Source organism: Panthera onca, chromosome F1 (assembly GCF_046562875.1).
Source record: "Panthera onca isolate mPanOnc1 chromosome F1, mPanOnc1 haplotype 2, whole genome shotgun sequence".
NCBI classification, from domain to species: Eukaryota; Metazoa; Chordata; class Mammalia; order Carnivora; family Felidae; genus Panthera; species Panthera onca.
This window is the reverse complement of record NC_138355.1, coordinates 71,532,443-71,554,027: the sequence shown is the minus strand read 5'-3', so window position 1 is coordinate 71,554,027 and position 21,585 is coordinate 71,532,443. Positions and strand designations below refer to the sequence as shown.

The 21,585-nt window shown below is 56.3% G+C and overlaps 4 protein-coding genes across 8 annotated transcripts; 1 reads left to right on the top strand and 3 right to left on the bottom strand.

Annotated features, from left to right (window-relative positions):
• Positions 1–443: 443 nt before the first annotated feature.
• On the bottom strand, positions 444–4,303 carry SLC39A1 (solute carrier family 39 member 1). Of its 3 annotated transcripts, XM_060644832.3 has the most exons (5): positions 4,209–4,239; positions 3,903–4,042; positions 3,445–3,663; positions 3,148–3,278; positions 444–2,059 (listed from the first exon to the last, which is right to left on the bottom strand). In XM_060644832.3, exons 3-5 carry the CDS (start codon positions 3,629–3,631, stop codon positions 1,406–1,408), a joined length of 972 nt encoding a protein of 323 aa, XP_060500815.1. In that variant the 5' UTR covers positions 3,632–3,663; positions 3,903–4,042; positions 4,209–4,239; the 3' UTR covers positions 444–1,405. The 3 variants fall into 3 exon arrangements, with proteins under 3 accessions (XP_060500815.1, XP_060500813.1, XP_081648124.1); XM_060644830.2 differs by lacking the exon at positions 3,903–4,042 and having other exon boundaries at positions 4,209–4,303; XM_081791998.1 differs by lacking the exon at positions 4,209–4,239 and having other exon boundaries at positions 3,903–4,202.
• Positions 4,304–7,834: 3,531 nt separating this feature from the next.
• Positions 7,835–12,368, top strand: CREB3L4 (cAMP responsive element binding protein 3 like 4). 2 transcript variants are annotated; one of them, XM_060644828.3, is made up of 10 exons: positions 7,835–8,397; positions 8,485–8,659; positions 8,890–9,139; positions 9,296–9,414; positions 10,755–10,931; positions 11,062–11,168; positions 11,288–11,356; positions 11,536–11,620; positions 11,797–11,893; positions 12,017–12,368. In XM_060644828.3, exons 2-10 carry the CDS (start codon positions 8,486–8,488, stop codon positions 12,208–12,210), a joined length of 1,272 nt encoding a protein of 423 aa, XP_060500811.1. In that variant the 5' UTR covers positions 7,835–8,397; position 8,485; the 3' UTR covers positions 12,211–12,368. The 2 variants fall into 2 exon arrangements, with proteins under 2 accessions (XP_060500811.1, XP_060500812.1); XM_060644829.3 differs by having other exon boundaries at positions 7,836–8,397; positions 10,839–10,931.
• A 4-nt stretch (positions 12,369–12,372) lies between these two features.
• Positions 12,373–14,841, bottom strand: JTB (jumping translocation breakpoint). The gene is made up of 5 exons (XM_060644846.3): positions 14,427–14,841; positions 14,215–14,252; positions 13,936–14,018; positions 13,282–13,361; positions 12,373–12,897 (listed from the first exon to the last, which is right to left on the bottom strand). The coding sequence occupies exons 1-5, from the start codon at positions 14,507–14,509 to the stop codon at positions 12,741–12,743; spliced, it is 441 nt and encodes a 146-aa protein (XP_060500829.2). The 5' UTR covers positions 14,510–14,841; the 3' UTR covers positions 12,373–12,740.
• Positions 14,842–15,552: 711 nt separating this feature from the next.
• Positions 15,553–21,579, bottom strand: RAB13 (RAB13, member RAS oncogene family). Of its 2 annotated transcripts, XM_078441000.2 has the most exons (9): positions 21,344–21,579; positions 19,976–20,036; positions 19,129–19,189; positions 18,816–18,893; positions 18,619–18,708; positions 18,465–18,530; positions 18,310–18,363; positions 18,019–18,132; positions 15,553–17,577 (listed from the first exon to the last, which is right to left on the bottom strand). In XM_078441000.2, the coding sequence occupies exons 1-8, from the start codon at positions 21,465–21,467 to the stop codon at positions 18,055–18,057; spliced, it is 612 nt and encodes a 203-aa protein (XP_078297126.1). In that variant the 5' UTR covers positions 21,468–21,579; the 3' UTR covers positions 15,553–17,577; positions 18,019–18,054. The 2 variants fall into 2 exon arrangements, with proteins under 2 accessions (XP_078297126.1, XP_060500827.1); XM_060644844.3 differs by lacking the exon at positions 15,553–17,577 and having other exon boundaries at positions 17,755–18,132.
• Between the last annotated feature and the right edge of the window lie 6 nt (positions 21,580–21,585).

Below are 21,585 nucleotides of genomic sequence, written 5' to 3'. Positions count from 1 at the left end.
AGCCCGGACCTGCCGCGCGGGGGCCGCCGGGAACTGTAGTTTGTTTACGTGACCCTTGCGCGGCCCCGGGCGAGCAGCGCGGACAGGAAGCGGACCCCATTTCCCAGCAGCCTTGTGGCTCCGGGGCCTGGGAACTTGACTCCTCCTCCCTGGGCTCCTCCCCGCACGGGGCAGGCTGGGAAGAGTAGTTCTAAAGCTGTCCCGAGGCTCCGAACGCGAAGGGGAGCGGGATGCAGGGGAGGAAGGGGAAGGGGAGGAAGGGAAGGGGTGGAGACAGGGCGGGAAGAAGGAAGAGACAAAAGGGGAAAATTTTGGGTCTTCAGGCCCGAATGAGAATCGGGAGAGCAGGGTAATGTCCCTGTAAACATCTGGGACTCAAGCCCTCTCAGACTGGCCACGTGCCCACCCGTTCCCCAAGACAAATGAATCAGATACTGTACAAATATATAGAAACATCTTTTATTTGGGTAACAAGTCCCAAAACAGGTCAGTTAGTAAAATAGATTCTAGAGAATATGGCTCTGTCCACAGCCCTCCCTCCCCAAAAATAACGCTGAGGGTGAGCCTTCCCCTTCCCCCTGGGGCTCCTCTGGTATAGAAAAAAAAAAAAAAAAAAAAAAAAAAAAGTTTTGGCAGTTCAGTTTTTATCATCTGGGCATGGGGTACCATGTCCATGTTCAATATTCCTAGGGTGTAGTGGTGGTGGTGGCAGCCGTGGCTCTGGCAACCCTCTCCCAGCCCTAACTCAGCAAACATTTCTGCCCCCAAATAAAGGGCAAGCAGGGCCCCTCCGCTGAAGTGTTGGGCACGGTTCAGTGCCATCACTGTGCTTTTTGAGAAAGAGGGAAGAGATTTATTTGGCACTTTAAAAATAGAGAAGTGAGCAGGACTAGAGAAGCCAGAGAAGGTACCAAAACTGGCAGGAAGAGGCCGTTTGGCACTAGTCCCCTGGGAGAAGGGAAGCAGGAGACTAAGAGGAGAGTAGGAGCTAAGAAAAGTAGGGGTCCACTCCACCCCCAAGTGACAGAGGGCTGAAATGGGCTAGAACCAGCAGGACAGCCGACCCTGGGCTGTGCCTTCTCTACACCTCTACCCCACAGCAGCTGGGCACCTGCCTCCAGCCTTCCCAGTGTCAGCCTGTCCCTGTATGTAGTGTCTGACCCCAGATTCTAGCATTCAGTGTCTTCCCCAATATGAACGTCCTTCAATCATGTCTTCAGTGACTTAACTATCTCTTGTCCCTTAGGGCCAGGCTCTTGTCTACCACATCCCTCTCATGGGTCAGATAGTTCCAAAGACTCCATCCCTATCTCTGAGAACCCCTTGATCCTCAGTACCTCCTTTCCCCACTCCTTATTCTCATACTCTGGGAGAGGAAAGGAAGGTCTAGGGCACCTGGCGCCCCCTAGACTTGGATGAAGAGCAGGCCAGTTAGCAGGGCAAAGCCTGCGAGGAGCAGAATGACCTTGAGGATCCTCTGTTCAGAAGTGGCCAGCTCCTGGGGCAGAATTTCCAGGAAGGTGATATAGAGAAAGGTGCCAGCGGCCATGCCCTCCAGCACAGACTGGGCCAGCTGGTGCAGTGGCCCAGCCGACTCTGCCAGGGCTGCACCCAGCCCAATGCCCAGAGGTGTCATGCATGCAAAGAGGATCCCACAGCCAGCTACCACCTGCGCCCGCAAACGGCTCTGCAGCAGCCGCAGGGACAAGCTCACGGCCAGGACGCCCTTGTGGAGCAGCAGAGCCAGGCACAGCTCCATGGCCCGCGCCCGGTCTCGCTGCAGCCCCACCGCCAGCCCCTCGAACACGGAGTGCAGGGCCAGGGAAAAGACCAGGACACAGGCACGCAGGGCCGAGGGGGCCGCTGGGGCTCCACCCGCTTGTGGGAGCCCTGGCCCGTCGTGCCAGTGCTGCGGCCCACCATTTGTTCCCAGCAGGGCCCTCGTCTCCTCCCGAGGCGGCGGCCCCGACTGCTCCTTGTAAGCCAGTGTGATCTGCTCCATCACCAGGACCAGGAAGAAGCCCATCGCCAGGATGAACTCTTGTAGGGGGAACTGGAGCTGTGGGGAGAGGGTGGCGGGGAGCTCAGGGCACAGGCCGGGATGGGGCAGAGGGTTCACGGTCAGGGTGTAGAGGGGTCCCAGTTACAGACCCAGGGCCCCTCACAGACACATTTACACAAAGATAGTCACTTGGTGACACAGACACAGAGTGATACACAATCACACGGATTATGGCGTCCCTCACAGCACTACGTGTGGCTCAGCTTCAGCACTATTGAAATCTCGGATTGGATGAACCTTATTTTGGGGGGCTGTCCTGTACCCAAGCCGGTACCCATTAAATGCCAAGAACAAGCACAAAGCCCTCCTTTCCAGAGCTGACAACCCAATGGTAGTGTCTCCAGACACTGCCAAATGTTTCCTGCGGAGGGGGCGCAAAACCACCCCCAACTGGGAGTCACGGATGCGGACAGCCTGGTGACACGGAGGCGTGTGCACGCACACAGGGATCAGGTGTCGCCCACCTCACCGTGTGCTCACACACAGAGCCACACACTATCATGGGGCCATTGAGACTTACACATAGTCACACAGGGCCACACGCCACTCAGTCACAGCAGGTACATCAGTGTTACTTCCTCAGTCCTCAGTTGTAGGAAGAGGAAGAGCCCAGGGGGCCTTCCTGGCACCTCCACACAACTCTTTTTCCTGCGAGACTTCCCTACACCTCGCACTTGACCTTCCTCACGTCCTACTTCTTTGAACTATGGCCTTTCTGGTCGGGAACTCCAGGCCTCCTTCCCTTCCCAGGCTCTCTATCACAGCCTTCAGGAAAGGGGTGTGAGAGTGAGGGTCATTCTTGGAAGGTGGGACCCAGGAACTCACAGAGCAGGTCACATGCCTAGTAAGAAGGTTCGTCTCACTGTCAAAGGGTGCAAAACAGTCACATGGGGATGGGGTGGCGTGCACCACAGAAAATTTATGCCCCATAACTGAAAACCCCAGTTCTTATGGCCACATGCTAAACGCCTTCCACACGGTCGTGGGGCACCCCAGGAAGACAGCCACACAAGCCACCTCTCCTACAGGTATGTGATTGAACACACCCACACACGAAAGGTCACATGCAGCCAGCAAGGGCTCACCGTCACATGCAGGGCCGCCAGGGCTTCATCTATGGCAGCCAGGTAGTCAGGCAGGAGGTCCAGGAGACAGGTGGCCAGAAAGACACCTCCTGCGAAGCAGCTTACGAGGCTCAAGGCTTTTTGGCGGGAGGCTGGGCAGGAGTGGAGCACAGACAGGAGTGAGTGACGAACCCCCTCAAGCCCCCCTGCCCCAACCCAAGCAATAGTCACTGCCACTTTCCCCCTTTAGGTCACCCTCCTCAGCCCCAGGGCCTTCCCCTACCCTCAGCCTGGGAGGCGGCAGGGAGGCAGCCTCACCTGAGGCTTCGGGGCCAGCCCCCGGGCGGCGCAGCACGCAGATGGGCACCAGGCTGCAGAGAAGCGTGAGCACCAGCAGCAACACTAGGGCCCCCATTTTCACCTCTAGCCCCACCGGCCCTGGGGGCTGCGAGGCCACCGCCTCCGGACGCCACACCAGGAGCTCTGGCTCTCCCCAGGGCCCCATGGTGGCTGTGGCTGCTCCAACGACTGTCAGACCTAGGCAGACAGAGCAAAGGGGGCGATGGTCACTTAAAGGGGGGCAAAGGGGAGAGCTGGTCAGCAGAGCGGAGGTCCCTCACCCTGCCACCTTCCGACCTTCCCCACTCAGTGCGACTCATGCGCTCCTGTGGCGGGAACGGTCCTCTTTCCCCGCAGACTTCACCCCTCCAAGTGGCTCGTTCAGGGACCCCGCGAGAGGGAAACTGAGGCGGGAGGGCTTGTGGGCGGCTCATTACCCTTTCACCTGGAGCTCCCAGACAGCCAAGGAGCCTGGGTCCTCTCGGGAAAGGGCAGGATGCGCCCCCTGCAGGAAGGAGTGGCCGGAGCGAAGGGGGTCGGGCTGCGCAGAGGTGTCGCGGGCAGCTCCGTGGGCCACCTGAGCAGGGTGTTTGGGGCCGGGTCACTCCCCGTTCTCGTTCCCCCAGCGCCGCGCCCGAAGCGGGCAGCGGCGGGCAGACGGCCACCGTCGGGGCCCGGGCGTGGAAGGGGTCGCGGCGGGCGCCCAGGCGGCCCAGCCCGCACGGCCCGAGGCGCACACTCACCTCGCCAGGGTCCCCCTCGGCCTCATCGGCCCGGTTCCGCCGCGACCCGGGCCCCGCCCGCCGCGACCCGCCCCCGAGACGCTTCCGGCCAATGAGAGCGCTCGGGGGGCGGGGCCAGACCCGGAGTGACGTGCCCCAGCAGCAATCAGGGGCCGGCGGGGGCGGGGCGGGGCGGGGCGGCGAGCGGGCGGGCCCAGGGGCCGCGGGCCTGGGGCGCCCCGGGGCGGTGGGACGGGCCCGGTCGGCCGGAAGCTGGGACGCCCGCGGGCGAGGCTGGAGCCTGGGCCCACCCCCGCGACTCTGAGGTCTTCTTCCTGGTCTCGGGTACAATCTGGGCTGTCCCCTGGGAGGCTCTAAGACCTTTCTGTAGGCCTCGGCGCCCGAGGGAAAACGTTCGTCCCTGGACCGACTTCCTTGCTCGACTCCCTTCGTGTGCACCCACGACGAAGGAGAAAGATGAGGCAGAATTGGAAAAGGGAAATAGCAAAGAAAGGACATTTGTTTCTTTCTTTCTTTTTTCAAGTTTATTTATTTTTGAGCGAGTGTGTGAGCAGGGGAGGAGCAGAGAGGGAGGGAGGGAGAGAGAGAGAGAGAGAGAGAGAGAGAGAATCTCAAGCAGGCTCTGTGCTGTCAGTGGAGCCTGATGTGGGGCTCAACGCAGGCTCAAACTCGCCAGCCGTGAGATCGTGACCTGAGCGGAAACCAAGAGTCGCCAAGAGTCAGACTCCTAACTGCCTGAGCCACCCAGGTGCTTCCAAAAGGGGGGCATTTCTTGAAAGGAATCTCTTCTTGACTATCCGTGGCCTGAGCTTTCGTGCAGCCTTCTGGCTTTCGTGCAGCCCTGTGCATGTAGAGACCTGGTGGGCCCCAGCTCAGGGATGGGAGGGGGAGAGCTGCTTTCCTGCCTCAAGGCATCTGGTTGGCTTCTTCCTGAACTCACCTTGAACTCCTCTGCCCCCAGCCCTACTGGCCTCCCTTCTGTTTTCTGTTTCTTGAATGCACCAGAGTTATTTTCAACTTAGAACCCTCATTGTTTACTTAGCCTGGATCCTCTTGGCCCACAACCCCTGTGCTATCAGAATGCTCTTCTAACCTCATGGGAGGGTAGGATACAAAGTGATGTAGGAAACACACACACAAAAATTAAATTCTCTTACTGCCTACAACCCACTGACAAGTGACCTTCCTCTAGGAATTCAGCTGCCTCAATGATGACACTTTGCTCAGGGCAAAAGGCAACCTTAGCTTAACATTATCCCCACCCCCAGGATCCTGTAAGTCTACTTTAACATATAAAAACTCCTTTGGAAACTTACTTTACCTCTACCCCCCAAGATACCTGTTAACAATCATCCTTTAAGCATATGGCCCACTGATACACACTGAAGGGGCTCGTGACTGGCCAAACGGTAATAAACGACCTTTTCCTAACAACAGCTAGGCTTCAAGGTCCTAGGAACCTTGCTTCCAAAATTCCTGAGGCTCACTTTGACCCTAACCCCCTCCCAACCTGAAGGTATATAATCAGTCACAGCCACCCATCACAACCCCAGTGCAGCTCTTTCTGCCCATGGGTCCTGTCTGTGTGCTTTAGTAAAACCACTTTTAGGGGCACCTGGGGGGCTCAGTCAGTTGACTATCTGACTCTTGATCTTGGCTCAGGTCATGATTTCCCGGTCCTGAGATGGAGCCCCTCCTTGGGGTCTGTGCTGACAGTGCCAGGGCCTGCTTAGGATTCTCTCTCTCCCTCCCTCTTTCTCTGCCCCTCCCCAACTTGCCCTCTCTCAAAAATAAATCAACTTAAAAAAAATGTTTTTCCTTTTTTTTTTAATGTTTATTTATTTTTCTTTTTTTAATGTTTAAAATTTTTTTTAATGTTTATTTACTCTTGAAGGAGAGAGAGAGAGAGAGAGGAGAGAGAACGTGAGTGGGGCAGGGGCAGAGAGAGAGGGAGACACAGAATCCGAAGCAGGCTCCGGGCTCTGAGCTGTCAGCACAGAGCCCAATGCGGGGCTCGAACTCACCATCTGTGAGATCATGACCTGAGTGAAGTTGGTTGCCCAACTGACTGCCACCCAGGCATCCCAATGTTTATTATTTTTGAGAGAGCACGAGAGAGACAGAGCATGAGTGGGGGAGGAGCAGAGGGAGACACAGAATCCAAAGCAGGCTCCAGGCTCTGAGCTGTCAGCACAGAGCCCGACTCAGGGAGGGGCTCAAACTCTCAAACCAGGAGATCAAGACCTGAGCCAAGTCCGAGGCTCAACCGACTGAGCCACCCAGGCGCCTCTGTTTTTTCTTTTTAAAGTAAGCCGTACATCCAATGTGGAGCTTGAACTCACAACTCTGAGGTCAAGAGTCTCAGGCTCCATTGACTGAACCAACCAGGTGCCCCTTTACTTTAATTTGATGTGTGATCTTAAGCAAGTCATTTTTCGTCTCAGGAACATGATAAAGTAGGTGAAAGAGGGAAATTAGACTCGCCGACGATGCCAGAGGTTCTTCCCAGCTCTGACATTAATGAAAGCTGACTATATTTTCCACTTAATCATCTCTCCACATGCAACCTGTAGGAAGCCCTTTGAAACCTTCCTTGCTCTAGGAAAGATCCAGGCAGGGGAAGCTCTGCTCTCCTTAGAGCTCTGCATCAGTCCAGGAAGCCTGCTTTTTCTCCTGACGACTTGAGCAGGATGCAGGGAGATGAGCAGGAAATCTGAGAAAGTGCAAACAAGCGAGTACAAAGAACATGGGTTCAGGCGTCCCAACCTTGGTCCTACTTACCGACTAACCTCGAGAAAGTAACTTCTCTCTTCCAGCTATGACTTGCTATGAGAATTATGAGTGATATGAAAACGCCTGACCGTCTAATAGGTACTCGATAACTATGGATCCTGCTCCTGTTTTTACCCCCAGCACATTCCAATTTTCATGAGAAATACAGTTTGAGATCTGGATCCACACCCCAAACTGTCCTGCTTTTCTCAGGGAGCTACCCTTTTTCTGAAGCACTACTGGGGATGCAGGCAGACAAAAATCATAGCTACATCATTGTAGCTCCATTGCTAAATTTGAAATGAATTCCTGGCCCTTCAGTCACGAGGCCAACAATCGTGAGCTTCGGTATCGCTACGTTGCAATCATGGATCTCTGTCTCTTCGTCGGTGAAGTTAGGGAAGGGTTACCTGCCCTGTCTCCTTCGGGGCTGTTGTGGATTAAATGCGAGAACAGCGTTTATGAAAACATTTTGTAAACTATACGAATGCTGTTGGTAATCATACCCTCCGTTGGCCCACAGTCCAACGAGTATGTGTGTGCAGCCGCTGTTCTTTTTCAGCAGCCCGGCGCGCGGACGGGATTTGCGCCACTCTCCGCGCGCTCAGAGCTCCTACTTGGGCCAGCGGGTCGTTCCCCGTCGCCCGGCTCGGAACCTGGGCCCGGGAGCCAGGCAGCCGCTCCCGCCGCGGCCCCGGAACCGCCCTGCTTCCCGGCCCCGGCCCCGGCGCCGGGCTCGCGGCCTCCCTCCCGCCTCCGCGGTGCCCCGCCCCCTCGGCAGCCCTCCGGCCACCCGGGGAGCGGCCTGCCTCGAGCCGGCGCTCCCATTGGCTCGATACCCTGCCCTTCAAACCTCTGGCGTCCCATCAGAGTCAAGAGTGGAAAGAGCGCCTCGGAGCGGGGGAGGGGAACCCTCGGCGAGACTCGGGCCGTCGGGTTGCGGCCTTCCCACAGTGTCTTGTCTTCACCCTGCCGGGCTCTCGTCTCACGCAGCTCACGGCCCGAGAGCGGGCGCTTGGTGTGCTCCGGTCACAGCCATCGCCGTCCTTCCCTGAGGAGCCCGTCCAAACGCTCAGGGAGACTCGCTGTCGCTAGCAGAAACTGAGGCCCGAAGGGCGAGGCTGTCTGTGTCTTGCTCAAGGCCGGTTTGCGGACGCCTAGCCTCCCGGCCCCCAGCTCGAAGACGCGGGCCCGCCGTGGCCCCTGGCCAGGCGCCAGCCACTCTGCAGTGTCCGGGGTCAGGCCGGGGGCGGGGCTTGGCTGGGCCGGTCCAGGATGCGAGATCCTGGAGGAAAGAAGCGCGGTGGTGGCCTTTCGGGCGGCCGGCGGGCTGGGCTTCCGGGGACGGGTAACACTGAGGTGGGCCGTTCATCTGAGCCAGACGTCAGGCCGCCGGAGGCGAGATCCCCGGTGGCAGGTGAGGCAGGGAGAGGGTGGAAGGAGGAGCGGGGAACCCAGGAGCTGGGGGGAGGGCGCCCTCACCCTGGTCCCGCTCTCTCTGCAGAATGGATTTCCGAACCCCCGACCTGCTGGATGCGTGGCTGGAGTCCCCAGAAGATGTTTTCTCAACAGGGACCTTCCCGGAGCCGGGACTGCACGGCCCACCTCCGGAGGCCCCGGGGACGAAGCTCCAAGAACGGGGGCTGCGAGGCTGGGAGCCCAGTGGGGGCCGTGGCTGTGTGAGTGGGAGAGATGCCGGTGGGGTGGGCGGAGGCGCAGCTGTGATGAGGGGCCCATCAGGCTTCAGCCTCCACTTGGAGACGTCTGAAGGCCGAGCCCCTAAAGGACACGTGATCTGTAACCATCCCCATGTCCAAGGACACAAGGGACTGAAGAGGCCAGATGCAGGTTTGACGTCCCATAGCACTCTGGAATTCTCTGTACACATAGACTCCCTCTGGTACTGCAGGGCCTTCGAGACAGTGAGCCTGAAGACTTCCTGAAACTTTTCATTGACCCCAATGAAGTGTACTGCTCAGGAGCCTCTGCTAGCAGCGACAGTGGCCATCCATCTGAGGACCCTGGCCGTCCAGACAGGCCTCCCGCCCCTCAAGCACCCAGTCCCCCTGCTCTCTACGAGGTGGTCTATGAGGCAGGGGCCCTGGAGAGGACGCAGGGGGAAGCTGGGCCAGCTGTAGGGTTCATCTCTCTCCAGCCAGGTCAGTGTTCCTGGCGGAAAGGGGACAGTGGCCTTTCAGGCCCAGCCCTAGTCCTGGGGCGAGGGGTTTTCCCAACCTGTGCCTCCAGCCAGGCCCCGCTGCCATGAGGGTGTGCCCTTTGTCTCCTTTACTCCTAGCCACCTGTGTCTCCCTCAGGTCAGCGGAGCCCACAACTGACGGTGCCTGATGCCTGCGTGGTCTGCGAGCTGCCCTGTGATGCTCACGACACCCTGCCCGGAGCAGGCACTGTAAACCCAGTGCCTCCTGCGACCCTGGTGAGTTTGGCCAGCCAGATCCAGTACTCCTGGATACAAAGACAGGCACGCACACAGATGGGGAAGGAGGCTGCGGGAGGGGGAAACTGATGCTAATCTCTTTGTCCCAATTTTTGTGGCATTGGCCTGAAGACCAGGGAGGCATGGGTGATTCTAAGTGCAGAAAAGGGCGAGGAAGACAGAAGCCCTTGGGAGTAAGGTGGCGATGACTCAGTTAAGGAGAAAGTGGGGTGAGGGAGTCTGGAGACAGGGCCCGGGAGAAAGGCCAGACCTTATGTGCACTTTGCTCAGCATGGCCATTGTTTCAGCCTTGGGTCTGGACATGGAGGGGGCAGGCTGCCTGGGATCCCAGCTGGTGACTGGCACAGGGTGTGGGGCAGCAAGTGACCTGTTCCCACTGGAAGCGCCATGCGGCCACACCCACAGCCCAGGGCCACAGCACAGTGGGCAACACTCAGCTGCCTCCCTCAGGCTGGCTAGACTGGTTCCTGCAGTGGGGGGCGAGGAAGGGGTCTTGCTCAGTCACTGTCTGACGACAGAGCTGCTTGTGTGCAAAACGTGGGCAAAGGGTTCTGGCCTCCCTGCAAGCCTGGCCGAAGCTGGGACCAGAATCCACACCAAACATCTCCGAATCGGGCTGAGGGACCTTAGGAAGTCCGATGCTTCTAAGCTTGCATTCGCATCAAAACACTGGGGAGTTGTGGCTTCAGGGGAGCAGGAAGGGACAATCAGGAAAAGGCAGAAAGACGAAAAATGGTTTGGCTAAAAGCCAAAGATCATCAGGAGTCAAAAGCAAAATCAAATTCCTCTTAAGTCAAAGTGAAGCATAAATCTTTCAAGGAGTACCAGAACTGCGGGTCACTCTGTCGGCAGGCTCAGGTTAACCAGATGCCCTCTACCTCCCTACAGACTGTGTTAGGAGAAGTTGTTCAGTCTGGTGGCCCTTGGGGAGTTCTTTGACAGGGGACAGAGCTTCCATCTAGAAAGTGGGGCTCAGACCCTGGGGGAAAATGGGCCACTGCCCCAGGGAGCTCCCGGTGGTTGACCCTGACTGGACATCGCACTCTGCCAGATGGAAGTTAACGGCAAAAGCGAACCATTCTAAGCAAACCTTACCTTAGTGAGTTGCTCCCTGCCTTCTTCAGATATCCTGAAGGTTTGGGGACCAGAACCGGCCCTCCCTAGCTTGCTCAGAGTCCTGAAGTCCTAAGCCTGGGGGCAAAGGACATATCACAACCCCTCTTCTCTCCCTTCTCAGCCCCAGGAGGCCCCAGACAGAGCCCGTCTGAATTAAGGCCCCTTCGCCCCTCCTCACTTCACGGTTACGTATTCCTCTCCAGAAGGCACGCAGGGAGCAGCCTCGTGTGATGGGAAAGACAGGACCCTCCCCCACTGTCCTCTCACCCTCTCCCGTTCTCCACCAGCTGCCCTGTCAGACCTTGTTCCTGACAGAAGAGGAGAAGCGTCTGCTGGGGCAGGAAGGGGTTTCCCTGCCCGCACACCTGCCCCTCACCAAGGTAACATGCTTCCCCAAAGGGTATCCCAACACAGCAGCCCCATCCTGGCCTCTGAAGAGCCAGGACCACAGAGGCTAGTGGGGCGCTGAGGGAGGTTAAGGGCCCAGGACTGACACCCCCGGGCCCCCAGGCAGAGGAGAGGGTCCTCAAGAAGGTCAGGAGGAAGATCCGGAACAAGCAGTCAGCTCAGGACAGTCGGCAGCGGAAGAAAGAGTACATCGACGGGCTGGAGAGCAGGTATGTCTGGACGTCGGTGTCCAGCTCTCCGTGGGCCCTGTGTGGGCCTCCTTACCAGGGCAGGCAGGTCAGGGCCCGCAGGGTTGCAGAGCTTTGTCCCGCCTGTCCACACACCCTAGGGCCGCTGCCTGCTCTGCACAGAACCAGGAACTGCAGAAAAAAGTCCGGGAGCTGGAGAGGTGCCACGTGTAAGTGCATACATAACCTGCTCCTCTGGGGAGGGCGGGCCCAGGTCGGGGTCGGGGGGAGCTCCCACGGGGGGGGGGGGGGTGGCAGGCAGGAGGGGCTTGGCGTTAGGGCTACCATTCTTGCGCCCTGACTTCCAGTGCTGGTGCCGGAGCCCTGACTCTCCACCCTGCCTCCCCAGCTCCCTGGTAGCTCAGCTCCGCCAGCTGCAGCTGCTGGCTGCCCGGACCTCCAACAAAGCTGCCCAGACCAGCACTTGTGTCGTGGTCAGTCTGCTGCCCGACCCCCTGACGCCCACCATCTCTTGCCTCCATCCCGACACCCCCAGCCCTGACCACACCCCCCTTCCCATCCCTGATGACTCCAACCGCTCTCTATTCATTCTGCCCTTGGCTCCCTGCCTTTAGTCCCCACGGCCCAAAGGACGTTCTGTTTTCTCCAGATCCTTCTTTTTTCCCTGGCTCTAATCATCCTGCCCAGTGTCAGCCCCTTTCAGGGTCTCCGGGAAGCTGGGCCTGAGGATTACCAGCCTCATGGAGGTGAGGCAAGGGCAGGGGGGAGCTGTTTTTCAGGGTAGTCAAGATGGGGGAGGGAAGTCCTGTCCTCTAGGATCCCCCACCTAAGGGAACACTCTATTACTGCCCTCCTTCCTCCACCCACAGTGATTTCCAGAAATATCCTAAGTCACAAGGACATGACAGAAAGTTTGGAGACCACAGTAGTAGAGTCCAGACCAGGGGGGCCACTTAAGGCCAAGGGTGAAAATGGCTCAACAAGGACATTGCTTGAGAAGATGGGAGGGAAGACAGGCCCCAATGGGCACGCAGGAGCTGTGCTGCACGCGGAAGAGATGTGAACCCACCTGCTTCCCGGCCACAAGAAGGAATCCAGGATCCCTCGTGGCTCTTGTTCCCCCTGGGTGTCCCATTCAGAATTCTTTGGCTTCAAGGGTCTGAATCATTTCTGGACGTCCTAAATGTCTGTACCCTGAGGCACAGGCTACATGAGACATTTCCAATACTTTATACATCTGCAACTTTATTTCTTCTTTGGGGTTAGGGTTGAGGGGAAACAGAGGTTTTGGCTGAGAAATAAACTTTTTTGCTGAAATTGTATCCTGAAAGTTTTAAATAAGTAGCAGGAGGAGAAGATAGGTAGTCGGTAACCTGGGGTGTAAAGTTGCCACCGTTTCCATGCCTGCTGCCATGACTTCCGGTCCCAAACCAAATTACAGTAGGGAAGGGAACCATTCTACTTACTTTGCTGGTTAATGATCTAGACAGGAAACGCAGAAAGGGGCGCCACCACCAGTCTCCCAGAATGAGGGGCACAAGTCTCTGTCTGAGGCAGGGTCCCTAAAGACCCCTGTCAAAGGGCAGAAGGTCACTATATGGACTCGATTTGCTTCCGGACCTTTTCCAGAGCTTTTCTGTCCAGCTGTCGCTGACGAACGATGACAAGGCAAGCGAAGACCAAGGCCACACCCACGACAGCCCCTTCAAATTTCCAGAATAAGTGCTGCTCCATCAGAGCTGAGCGGCAGCTAAGAGCAGGAAGAAATAGTTATTCCCAGGGAACGCTGGACAACCTCTCCCTCTCATCGCCCTTCTACTCAAGCCCCACCAAGACACATCTGGCGGGAAAAGAGAAAGCTACTGGAAGCCTTCTAACGTGTTCACCGCACGCAAATCCCACTCAAATATATCATCCAGCTTCTTTCTGGTGTGGTCGTGAACACAGCTGGCATTAACCCGCACAATAGGACCAGTGATCCAGAAACAGAACTGGGACTTGGGTTCACATACTTTGCCCCCCTTCCAATATGCCAGGCGGTACCTCCAGAGGGACAGAAAAACCTGGGTGAACTACCTAAAATCACAGGAACAAAGGAGCTGACCTAGGTTTCAAGAAGAGAAATGGTACTTGCCTTTTCAACTCATTTCTCTTAGATGAGCTGCATGTGATTTTCTCCACGTACCCTGTGGAACCACACTCAGGAGTGGTCTTCTGTCAGGAGAAAAGGACCAAAGAACAGGTTACGAAAGGGCAGCAGCAAAAGCATGAGGAGTGTCACTCAGAAGGGGCAGGTGCCCAACTGATAAGGCTCCAAGCTGGTGGTCAACAGAGAACCAACAAGGGTTCTGATGGGGATGCTGGATGTGCCGGAGGCATGAGAAATGCATTAAAAAGAACACCTCAGGGGCAGGTTCCAGAGCCTGCTGGATTAAAAATGATCATGATTGGGGCACCCGGCTGGCTCAGTGGGTGGACCCTGCAATTCTTGATCTCAGGGTTGTGAGTTCCAGCCCCAAGTTGGGCATCGAGATTTCTTCTTTTTCTCTTTTCTTTCTTTCTTTCTTTCTTTCTTTCTTTCTTTCTTTCTTTCTTTCTTTTTTATGAATAGGACTATTAGGTGAACGTTGCCATTGACTTAGAAAGGAAAGGGCACATTTTAAGGGGGGGAAACAAGTTCAAATGTGGACATACACTGAAACTGCAAGAACACAAAGACGACGCAAAGTCACATTTCGTAAAACCGAGAGGGACTAGATATGACAAAAACGGGACAACAGATACTCACAGCCTGGAAATTAGAGCACGGAGCACATTCTTCTGCCACCACAAACTCTTCCACCTGCCAGCACGGCAAATTTGAGGTGCTCACTAAAACGGGAGACAAATGCCAGCCCCAGACCCAGAAGGTATTTCCCCCAAAGGTTCCGCCCAGCCGACTTCCCAGCACAGCTACAAGCCTTCATTCCGCGTGGCGCCACCCCTTCCCACCTGTGCTCCCGGTAAGGGGAGGACGTCAAAAGAAAACAGAACTATGGGGGTGTCGGGTTACCACACCAGCACCCACCTGACAGCTTCTCCGCCCGCACCGGAGCCTCGGCTTGGCTGCAGCGACGGGGAGGGAGGAAGGGTGGGGGTGGGGAGGCAAGAGTCAGAAGCCGGCAAACAGGGAACTCCCGACCTCCGCGGAGCCTGCTCCCGGACTCCGTCCCCCCCCAGGGGCGTGGACGAGGCGATCCTCCCGCCCCCTCCGCTTCCCAGCCCTCGGCCTCTCCTTACCAGAGCTTCAAGGTGAAAGCGCAGAGCAGCCAGCACAGGTGGCTGCCCTGGGGGAGGCTACGCCTCCCTGCGCCTGTAGGCATGGGGTGCTCGGGGTCGCGCCTGTGGGGACGGAGGGACTGGCCTCGCGCCCGGTCGGAGCGCCGACACCGCAGCCCTCGGGAGGTTCCAGATCAGGGCTGAGAGGTGCCGCAGTTGCCTGTCAGGGCAAAGGCTTTATTGGGACGTCCCCATGGCCACGGCAAGAAAAGCCGGCACGCACTTGCGGGGCTGGGCCGTGAGCTCACTTCTTCGCACCCCCTCGGCCCTCGGGAGAGGCCGAGGGACGTACGGCCTAGCACCCCGTCACCTCCGGGGCCGTCCCTGCCGCGGCCATCTTGCCCCGCGGAGGATACCGGGACCGCGGGGGATGCCGGGACCGCGGAGGGTTCCAGCGGCTCTTCCGGTCGGCGCAGGCGCGCGGGTCGTGGCCGCCGGGACTCGTCGTCTGGGCAGGTGGCCCTCAGTCTCCGCTCCGTGCGACTCGGGCTTCCGGCGTCGAGCTCGGCGCGCCGCGGCCTGACGGTCCTGCTGGCGAGGCTCGTCTGGCTTCTCGGCTCGTGGCTCCCGGGCTGTGGCCTGGTGGCCCCTTCTGGGCTGGGGAGCAGCGCCACGGGAGGAACAACGCGTCGTCCTCCCAGGACTTTGCCGCCTCGGAAAAGCCTGGGATTCACCATCAAGCTACCGCTTGACACCCGTCCTGCCCCGGTGGCCCCGGGAGGGAGGCGACACTGCACTTTCTCCTCCCGAGACCCACGGTGCACCGATGAATTATGTCGCCTTCGCGCGCGTTAATTACTTTTTAAGTTGTTTTTAGTAATCTCTGCGCCCGACGTGCGGCCTCAGTTTACAGCCCCATCGCGTGTTAATTTACAACAACCCCGCCCCGCGTTGGTGCTTTGAACGAGCTCCTCGGGTCCTAGCTCGCCCGGCTGTCGCCTGACGGGATCATCATTCGTGCGGGGAGGACGTTGTAAGTCGCAGAGAGGAGTCGGGACTTTAGGACCCTCTCGGCATTCTCTGTAGAACAGAAATGCTAATGTGCATTTTCTAGGGTTTTTTGTCGATACACGAATGAAATGAAATGTGTAGTAAAGTATTTCCTTTATTCTCTAATTGCATCGCGTCACATTACTGTCAGAGTTTTTGAATCCAACATTTAGGTCGTTTTGATTTTCAGTATTCCTGAGGAGTCAGAGTAGGTTATCAGTCCCATTCTATGAGTAAACTCAGAGTATAAGGGATTGTCCAAGGTCACCCAGCGAGTGAGTGGGGGACCTAAGGCGTGAGCCCCAGACGTTCAGCTCCAAGGCCAAAGATTCACCCCTGCTTTCCATCCCCATGGAGTTAACCCTGGATATGTATCCAGAACGCAGAGACTTGACCCACACTCTTGCTTTACTGTGTGACATTAGTTATTATCTAACTCTGCCCATATTTTCATCCTAGTTTTACACACATACAGGTCTACAGCCTCCCAGACAACTGGACCGTGTGAGCGGTCCTTAAATATCAAGGAGATATTTAAATTCACATAAAGAAGGTCACTAATAGTAATCTGTCCCCCACTTCTCAAGATGAAAGGGCTCGTCCCCAGACTTTTGGTAACGCCACCCCACATTCTCCTCTCCCAAGAAGCGTTCCTAGCCTAAATATAACAGCTACTCCCGCGACCCCAGGGCTACGGTACTTTATTTTAGGATTAAAATTTATGGGTGCAATGTCCCATAAATTCTGACTTCCCATCGGGAGTAAAGCTGGCTGCTCAAGAACAGGAGCAATCAGACTGGAAAGACCACTGCATAGGAGTTGAACAAAAAAACTGTGAGGACTGAGCTTTACTTTTCTGTGACTACTTGCTCATTCCCCTACATTACTATTTGTGCGGATCAGAAGTTGTGCGCTACCGAAGTACGTGTGGGTGTTTTCCAGTGGCTTTTAGCTGTAGGAAAAGTCTTGGCTGAAACCTTCTAGCATGCTGTTAACTCCTTATCAAACCCTACCATGTCTCTGGACAGGCGAGGGTCAAAAGCTCTCCCATCCACTCGCTTTACCAAGCAACAATAAGCCTCCACACTGAAACTGGCTTTTAAAATCTTTGCTCTGGGGTATGGTGAAGGTTAGTCAGTGTTCTTCCTGGGATTCACAAAATGTAAGTCTTTCCTCATAACCTTGAGCAAATTACACTCGCTGGGTCGTTGACTACAGAGCTCAGACGTGATCCAGGTAAGATCTTCACCCCATGGAAGATTGGTACCTAACACATTTATCCGACCACACCACAGTTCTTCTCCCAGCACGGCCAGGCCCTTTCCTGGTGTTGTGTTTTACCAACAAGAAACAGCAGCACAGAAAGCCTTGCTGCTGACCCCAGGGTCATGCCATCCACTTCCACGCCACAGGCATGGGGATTTCTTAAATGCCTTGAACTTCAGATCTGCGAGTTACACTTCTAACGGTATTTTGCCTAAACCAAATCTGATATGTTCATTAATCCTGTTAAAAGGTCCTGTGAGAGAAGTTTGCTGTTTCGATACTGTGGTGTAAGGGTCAAAGGGGGGCTGTGGGTCAAGGTGGTGGTAGTTCTTTGGCATGCCAGTAGTTTGGCCTCTTGTGCAGTATTTAGGAGCAGTATGTGTTAAAATTTGCTTGTCCATCACGTCAAGTTCCACCCAAAAGTTATATTATCTTGACTGTTGTGCTTGGCACATACTAGATGCTCAATAAAGATTTAGGAGTAAATGAGCCTCTTCTGTGCCTCATTTTCCTCCTCTATAAAAGTGGAAAATAACACCTACTAGCCACCTAAAAGGACTGCTGGCAGAATCAAAGGCGCTTAAAGAAATCATGGGATAAACAATACAAGGTCCTGTTATTTCCTGAGGCCAGGGCTGTCTCTCCCCTGGGAAGGCCTAAGAAAGAGCCCTTCTGGATACTAGGCAAGGTTCTGCCCCTAAGGACCCTCTAATTTCCATCACGGAAAGGATGTCCAGCCCCTCAGGTTCAGAGAACCTCCTTGCTGTTCTCTTGTCCATGAAATCGCAGGAAAGGGACAGCTGCACACAGGTCCTGGTGTCACAGGAGCCTGGCCAGGTTCTGGCAGCCCAGCCACCTTAGAGGCAGGAATTAGGTTGGTGAGCAGAGAGCAGTTCTGGTGATGACAGTTACTCAAACCAGGGGACTCTGTGTGGGTGGTGGCCTTTAATGCTGAGAAAGACCATGCAGAGTGGTAGGATCAGAGCTTCAGAGGGATCACCGAGCCCACCCCTCACACGGCCCTAAAACCTGATCCGGTAACGACGACGAGCCAACTGTTTATTTACACTTCTGTCTGCCTTACAAGTCCAGGGAGGGCCTGGCGCCCAGGGCCCTTGCTTCCCTCCTCCCTCCCTTCCTGCCCCTCACCTTCTCTGACTTCCTGCCATCTTTCTCCTCCTCGCCTCTCCCTGCCTCTCTATTCTACCTTCTCTCCTCTCGCGTTCCTCCTTTTCTTCTGCATTTGCTCCCCGCTCGGCCATCTGCCATCTACCCACCTCTACCCCCTGAGCCCCACCTGCCCGCCCTCGGCCCAGCATCCAGGCCCGGGTCCTCAGCCGAGGGAGCACCTGCTGCTGCTCTTCTTGTCACAAGCTCTCAGGTCCGCGCCAGGGGGCCTGTGGCTGTTTCCCTAGAGGTGGAAGCGCACGGGGGTCAGGGTGGGAACAGCTGGCCGGGGTCTGAGATTGTACGTTGTTTGAAGGGGCCCCACCCTCACGGGCAGTGTTAGCACCGCTCCCCTCCTCAGCATTCACTCCTTACACGACACACACCCACAGCTGTGCTCAGTCCAGCACGACCAACTCACCGATCTCCGGCCTCCTGACTTGAGCAAGATGTCCCGGGCCAGGGAGCTGAAAGCCTGTGGGGGAAAGCAGTGACTGGTCAGAGCAGGTTGGAGGGGACGGTGGCGGCCTAACAGCCGTCTCTGGGAGTGGGGGGCAGGCATGGGGTGTGTCTCACCTCATCCACATTTGTGCTGGATTTGGCACTTGTCTCGAAGAATCGAATTCCGTGCTCCCGAGCCAGCTGTGGGGTGGAGAGATGAGACGGGTGGATAAAGGTGGAGGCAGCCCTTGGAGTCCGAACTCGCCTTGGCCGCCCAGCCGGGCCTCACCTGATCGGCCTGCTCCTTCCGCACTCTCCTCTTGGCCTCCATGTCACACTTGTTCCCCAGCAGCAGACGCTGCACCCCTGCAGAGGCATTCTGGGAGCAAAAGGGCAGGAGGAGTAAAGTTGGGTCCTGCTCACCTTCACGGCCCCCTCACCCTCCGGGTTCTACCCAGTCCCCCGTCTCTCCAGGATGGTTTTCACCTCTTTGATGCTTTTCATCCAGTTCTGAATGTTCTCGAAGGATTTCTCATCTGTGATGTCATACACTAGGATAATGCCCTGGGAGATGGCAAGAATCCACCATGGAGCCTTGGGCCACGTTCCCCCGTTTCTGCTTCCTGCCCCTCCAAGTGACCCTGCAAGTCCTACCCACGAATCTAATCACTAGTCCAGGTGGGGCCCTCCACATCCCACACTATAACCCTGACACCGTCCCTACCCGACCCTGCGGCCCGTGGTTCTCAGAACCCTGCAGTCTACCGCCTCACCCCTTGTCCAGACCCACACCCCGTACCATGGCCCCACGGTAGTAGGCGGTGGTGATCGTCTTGAATCGCTCCTGGCCAGCCGTGTCCCTGAAGAGGCGGAACGTTTGTGGGGCGGCACAGAGGGAACAGCTCTCCGAAGAGAGAATCCCCCCTGCTAAGAATTTAGCTTCTGCAACAGAGTGGGGGCTGAAAGGAACAGAATCAGAAAACAGTAAAGGAGGAAAAGAAGGTAAGACAGCTGGGAACAAGGTCTCGGGTTTATTTGTTGCAGGATTACTCTGTGCGAGCACTGCTAATCTTCACCCTACACTTGTGAGACACGTTCTACTGTCCTTATTTTACAAACGAGGACGCAGATTTGGAGAGGCTAAACAACTAATGAAAGTTCTTCCACAGCAGAGCCAGAACTTGAACCACAACCCGCTCTTATCTGTTGCATCTTAACACCTCTCTCAGGCCACCAGCCACTTGCACACCTTTGGAGTCCCGGGCTTCCTGTGACAGCCCAGCCCTCTATCTTCGGCTTTCTGGGCTTGAGGTAATTCAGGGAGCGCACAGACAGAGTCAGGTCTTAGTTCTGCCATTTGCTGCTCACCTGCTTTAATGTCATTTCCACGTGACAGCCCTGCAGACATTTGTCAAGTTCAGAGAATGCTCTGGAGCCAGGAGAGGCAAGAGAGTTACAAGAAAGCTGAAAATAAATAGTTGAGTGAGCAGGAAGAGGGATGGAAGGACGTCTGAGCAAGGCGACAGGAAATGGAGAAGTACCGGAAGGAGCTGTGGGGAAAGGGAGAGACAGGAGGCAAATGGAAGGGAAAGGGTGACAGGAGGTAAACGAGGGTTTGTGGCCAGCGGTCCTGGGGGTTCACTCACCAGACCTGCAATTTGATCTTCTTCCCCTCTATATCCACAGTGCGGATCTTGAAGTCGATTCCTACGAGTGGAGCATATATATATCACTCAGGCTGAGACTCTGCAGGGACGAGGAGGGCGTGCAGGGGAGACCCGGCATGGAGCAGCAGCAGGGCTAGAAACTGTGCAGGGGTGCACTTGGGAAGCAACTTTGTTGCACGTATAAAACTAAGAGACTTTTCTCAAACCTGTATTTGGGTAGCAAGCATCTTGTTTTTACATGGATCTTATGGATGTGGGAGGGGGTAGGTGATGGAAATTCTGCAGGGAGGCTTAAGGCACCTCTTGGATCCACTCAGCCAACCAGGTGACAACTCTCAGAATTCAGTGTCTCCCCCAGAATATTACTTTTAGATTCCTTTTCCTTTCTGTTTTCCTAGAACCACCGTCTACGCTCCAGCCATATAGGATGAAGAGCCAGGAAAAAGGTAGCTGATGCCAGTCTGTGTGAGTTAACTAGTAGGCTGGGCTTGCAAGCAAGAAATCTGAGGATAAATAAGATTTCTCCTGAGACTGAACTAGGATAGAGAGGCATTTTCCTTCCCTTTTCTAACCAGAATTGTCTTGAGATTCCCCTCGTTTTATTTCCCAGGCCAGAGAAGATGAAGAAAGACAAGAGGGGAGGAGGGGAGGCAGTGTTCTTGGTGGAAACTTGGGCACCTCCCCAGAGCCGGTTGGGAGCCTAGGGAGGAGCCTGAGTCACCAGGCTGACTCAGAGCCCCCAAAAGTCCCCCCACTCCCACCGTCCTTGCCTGGCTGACTGCATATTCACGGTTCCAGTCCTTGGGCCATCCTCCAGCACACCCAGCCACTTTGTTCCACCCCCCCACCCCAAACCCCCAGTTAAGTTGAGGGGCAGGGAGACTGGGAAGTAATTTGGTACAGTGGGGATGCAATGGGGGAGTCTGAAACTCAGCGGGGCAGAAAGAGGCTGGCGGAACTGGAAGCCGCCTTCAGGGAGAGGGGTTACAGGAAATACAGGGAGGTGGGTGGGGGTGGGGGAGAGGAGTGGAGCAGGAAATCGAGAAGGGTTCATGTGCATTTGGGGAGGTGAGGGAGAAGGGTGGTCCCGGGAACCCCAGGAACTGGCACAGCTGAGAAGTTACCTGGAGGCCTCAGACAGTTTAGAGGTTGGGTACCATCCAGAGATATGCTCCACGGATGGGTCTGAGTCAGGGGTTGGGAGGCTAGAGTTCAGAAGCCTCACTCTAAGGAGGGGTGGGGGGTGGAGGGTGGGGGGTGGTAAAGAGTGGGGCCACGAGTAATCTGGGAGCCTGAGGATGAGGTCATGCGGGATTAGGGGCTCTGGGATATGGCCAGTGGGCTCACCGATAGTGGAGATGTAAGTGTTGTTGAAGTTGTCTTCTGCAAAGCGAATGATCAGACAAGTCTTGCCCACCCCCGAGTCCCCGATCAGCAGCAACTTGAAGAGGTGGTCGTAGGCTTTGGCCATGGCGGACACTGGGGAGCCGGGGGAGGGGTGGGGAAGCTCCGGGCACTGGTAGGCGGGATCGGAGGGCTGGCGGACGGAGCTGCCCGGAGCCCAGGCCAGGAAGTTTTCCTCCCTCTCC

Excerpts from the sequence above, each read along its gene's own strand:
- SLC39A1 (XM_060644830.2), bottom strand. The coding sequence starts at position 3,631 with ATGGGGCCCTGGGGAGAGCCAGAGCTCCTGGTGTGGCGTCCGGAGGCG. Across the intron at positions 3,279-3,444 it reads GGCTGGCCCCGAAGCCTCAG|CCTCCCGCCAAAAAGCCTTG; the intron begins GTGAGGCTGCCT and ends ACTCCTGCCCAG. Across the intron at positions 2,060-3,147 it reads TGGCGGCCCTGCATGTGACG|CTCCAGTTCCCCCTACAAGA; the intron begins GTGAGCCCTTGC and ends CTCTCCCCACAG.
- CREB3L4 (XM_060644828.3), top strand. The coding sequence starts at position 8,486 with ATGGATTTCCGAACCCCCGACCTGCTGGATGCGTGGCTGGAGTCCCCA. Across the intron at positions 8,660-8,889 it reads CCAGTGGGGGCCGTGGCTGT|GGCCTTCGAGACAGTGAGCC; the intron begins GTGAGTGGGAGA and ends CTGGTACTGCAG. Across the intron at positions 10,932-11,061 it reads CACACCTGCCCCTCACCAAG|GCAGAGGAGAGGGTCCTCAA; the intron begins GTAACATGCTTC and ends CCGGGCCCCCAG.
- JTB (XM_060644846.3), bottom strand. The coding sequence starts at position 14,509 with ATGCCTACAGGCGCAGGGAGGCGTAGCCTCCCCCAGGGCAGCCACCTG. Across the intron at positions 14,253-14,426 it reads GCTTTCACCTTGAAGCTCTG|CCAAGCCGAGGCTCCGGTGC; the intron begins GTAAGGAGAGGC and ends CCGTCGCTGCAG. Across the intron at positions 12,898-13,281 it reads AAGAGAAATGAGTTGAAAAG|CTGCCGCTCAGCTCTGATGG; the intron begins GCAAGTACCATT and ends TCCTGCTCTTAG.
- RAB13 (XM_078441000.2), bottom strand. The coding sequence starts at position 21,467 with ATGGCCAAAGCCTACGACCACCTCTTCAAGTTGCTGCTGATCGGGGAC. Across the intron at positions 20,037-21,343 it reads CACTTACATCTCCACTATCG|GAATCGACTTCAAGATCCGC; the intron begins GTGAGCCCACTG and ends CTCCACTCGTAG. Across the intron at positions 18,894-19,128 it reads CCTACTACCGTGGGGCCATG|GGCATTATCCTAGTGTATGA; the intron begins GTACGGGGTGTG and ends GCCATCTCCCAG.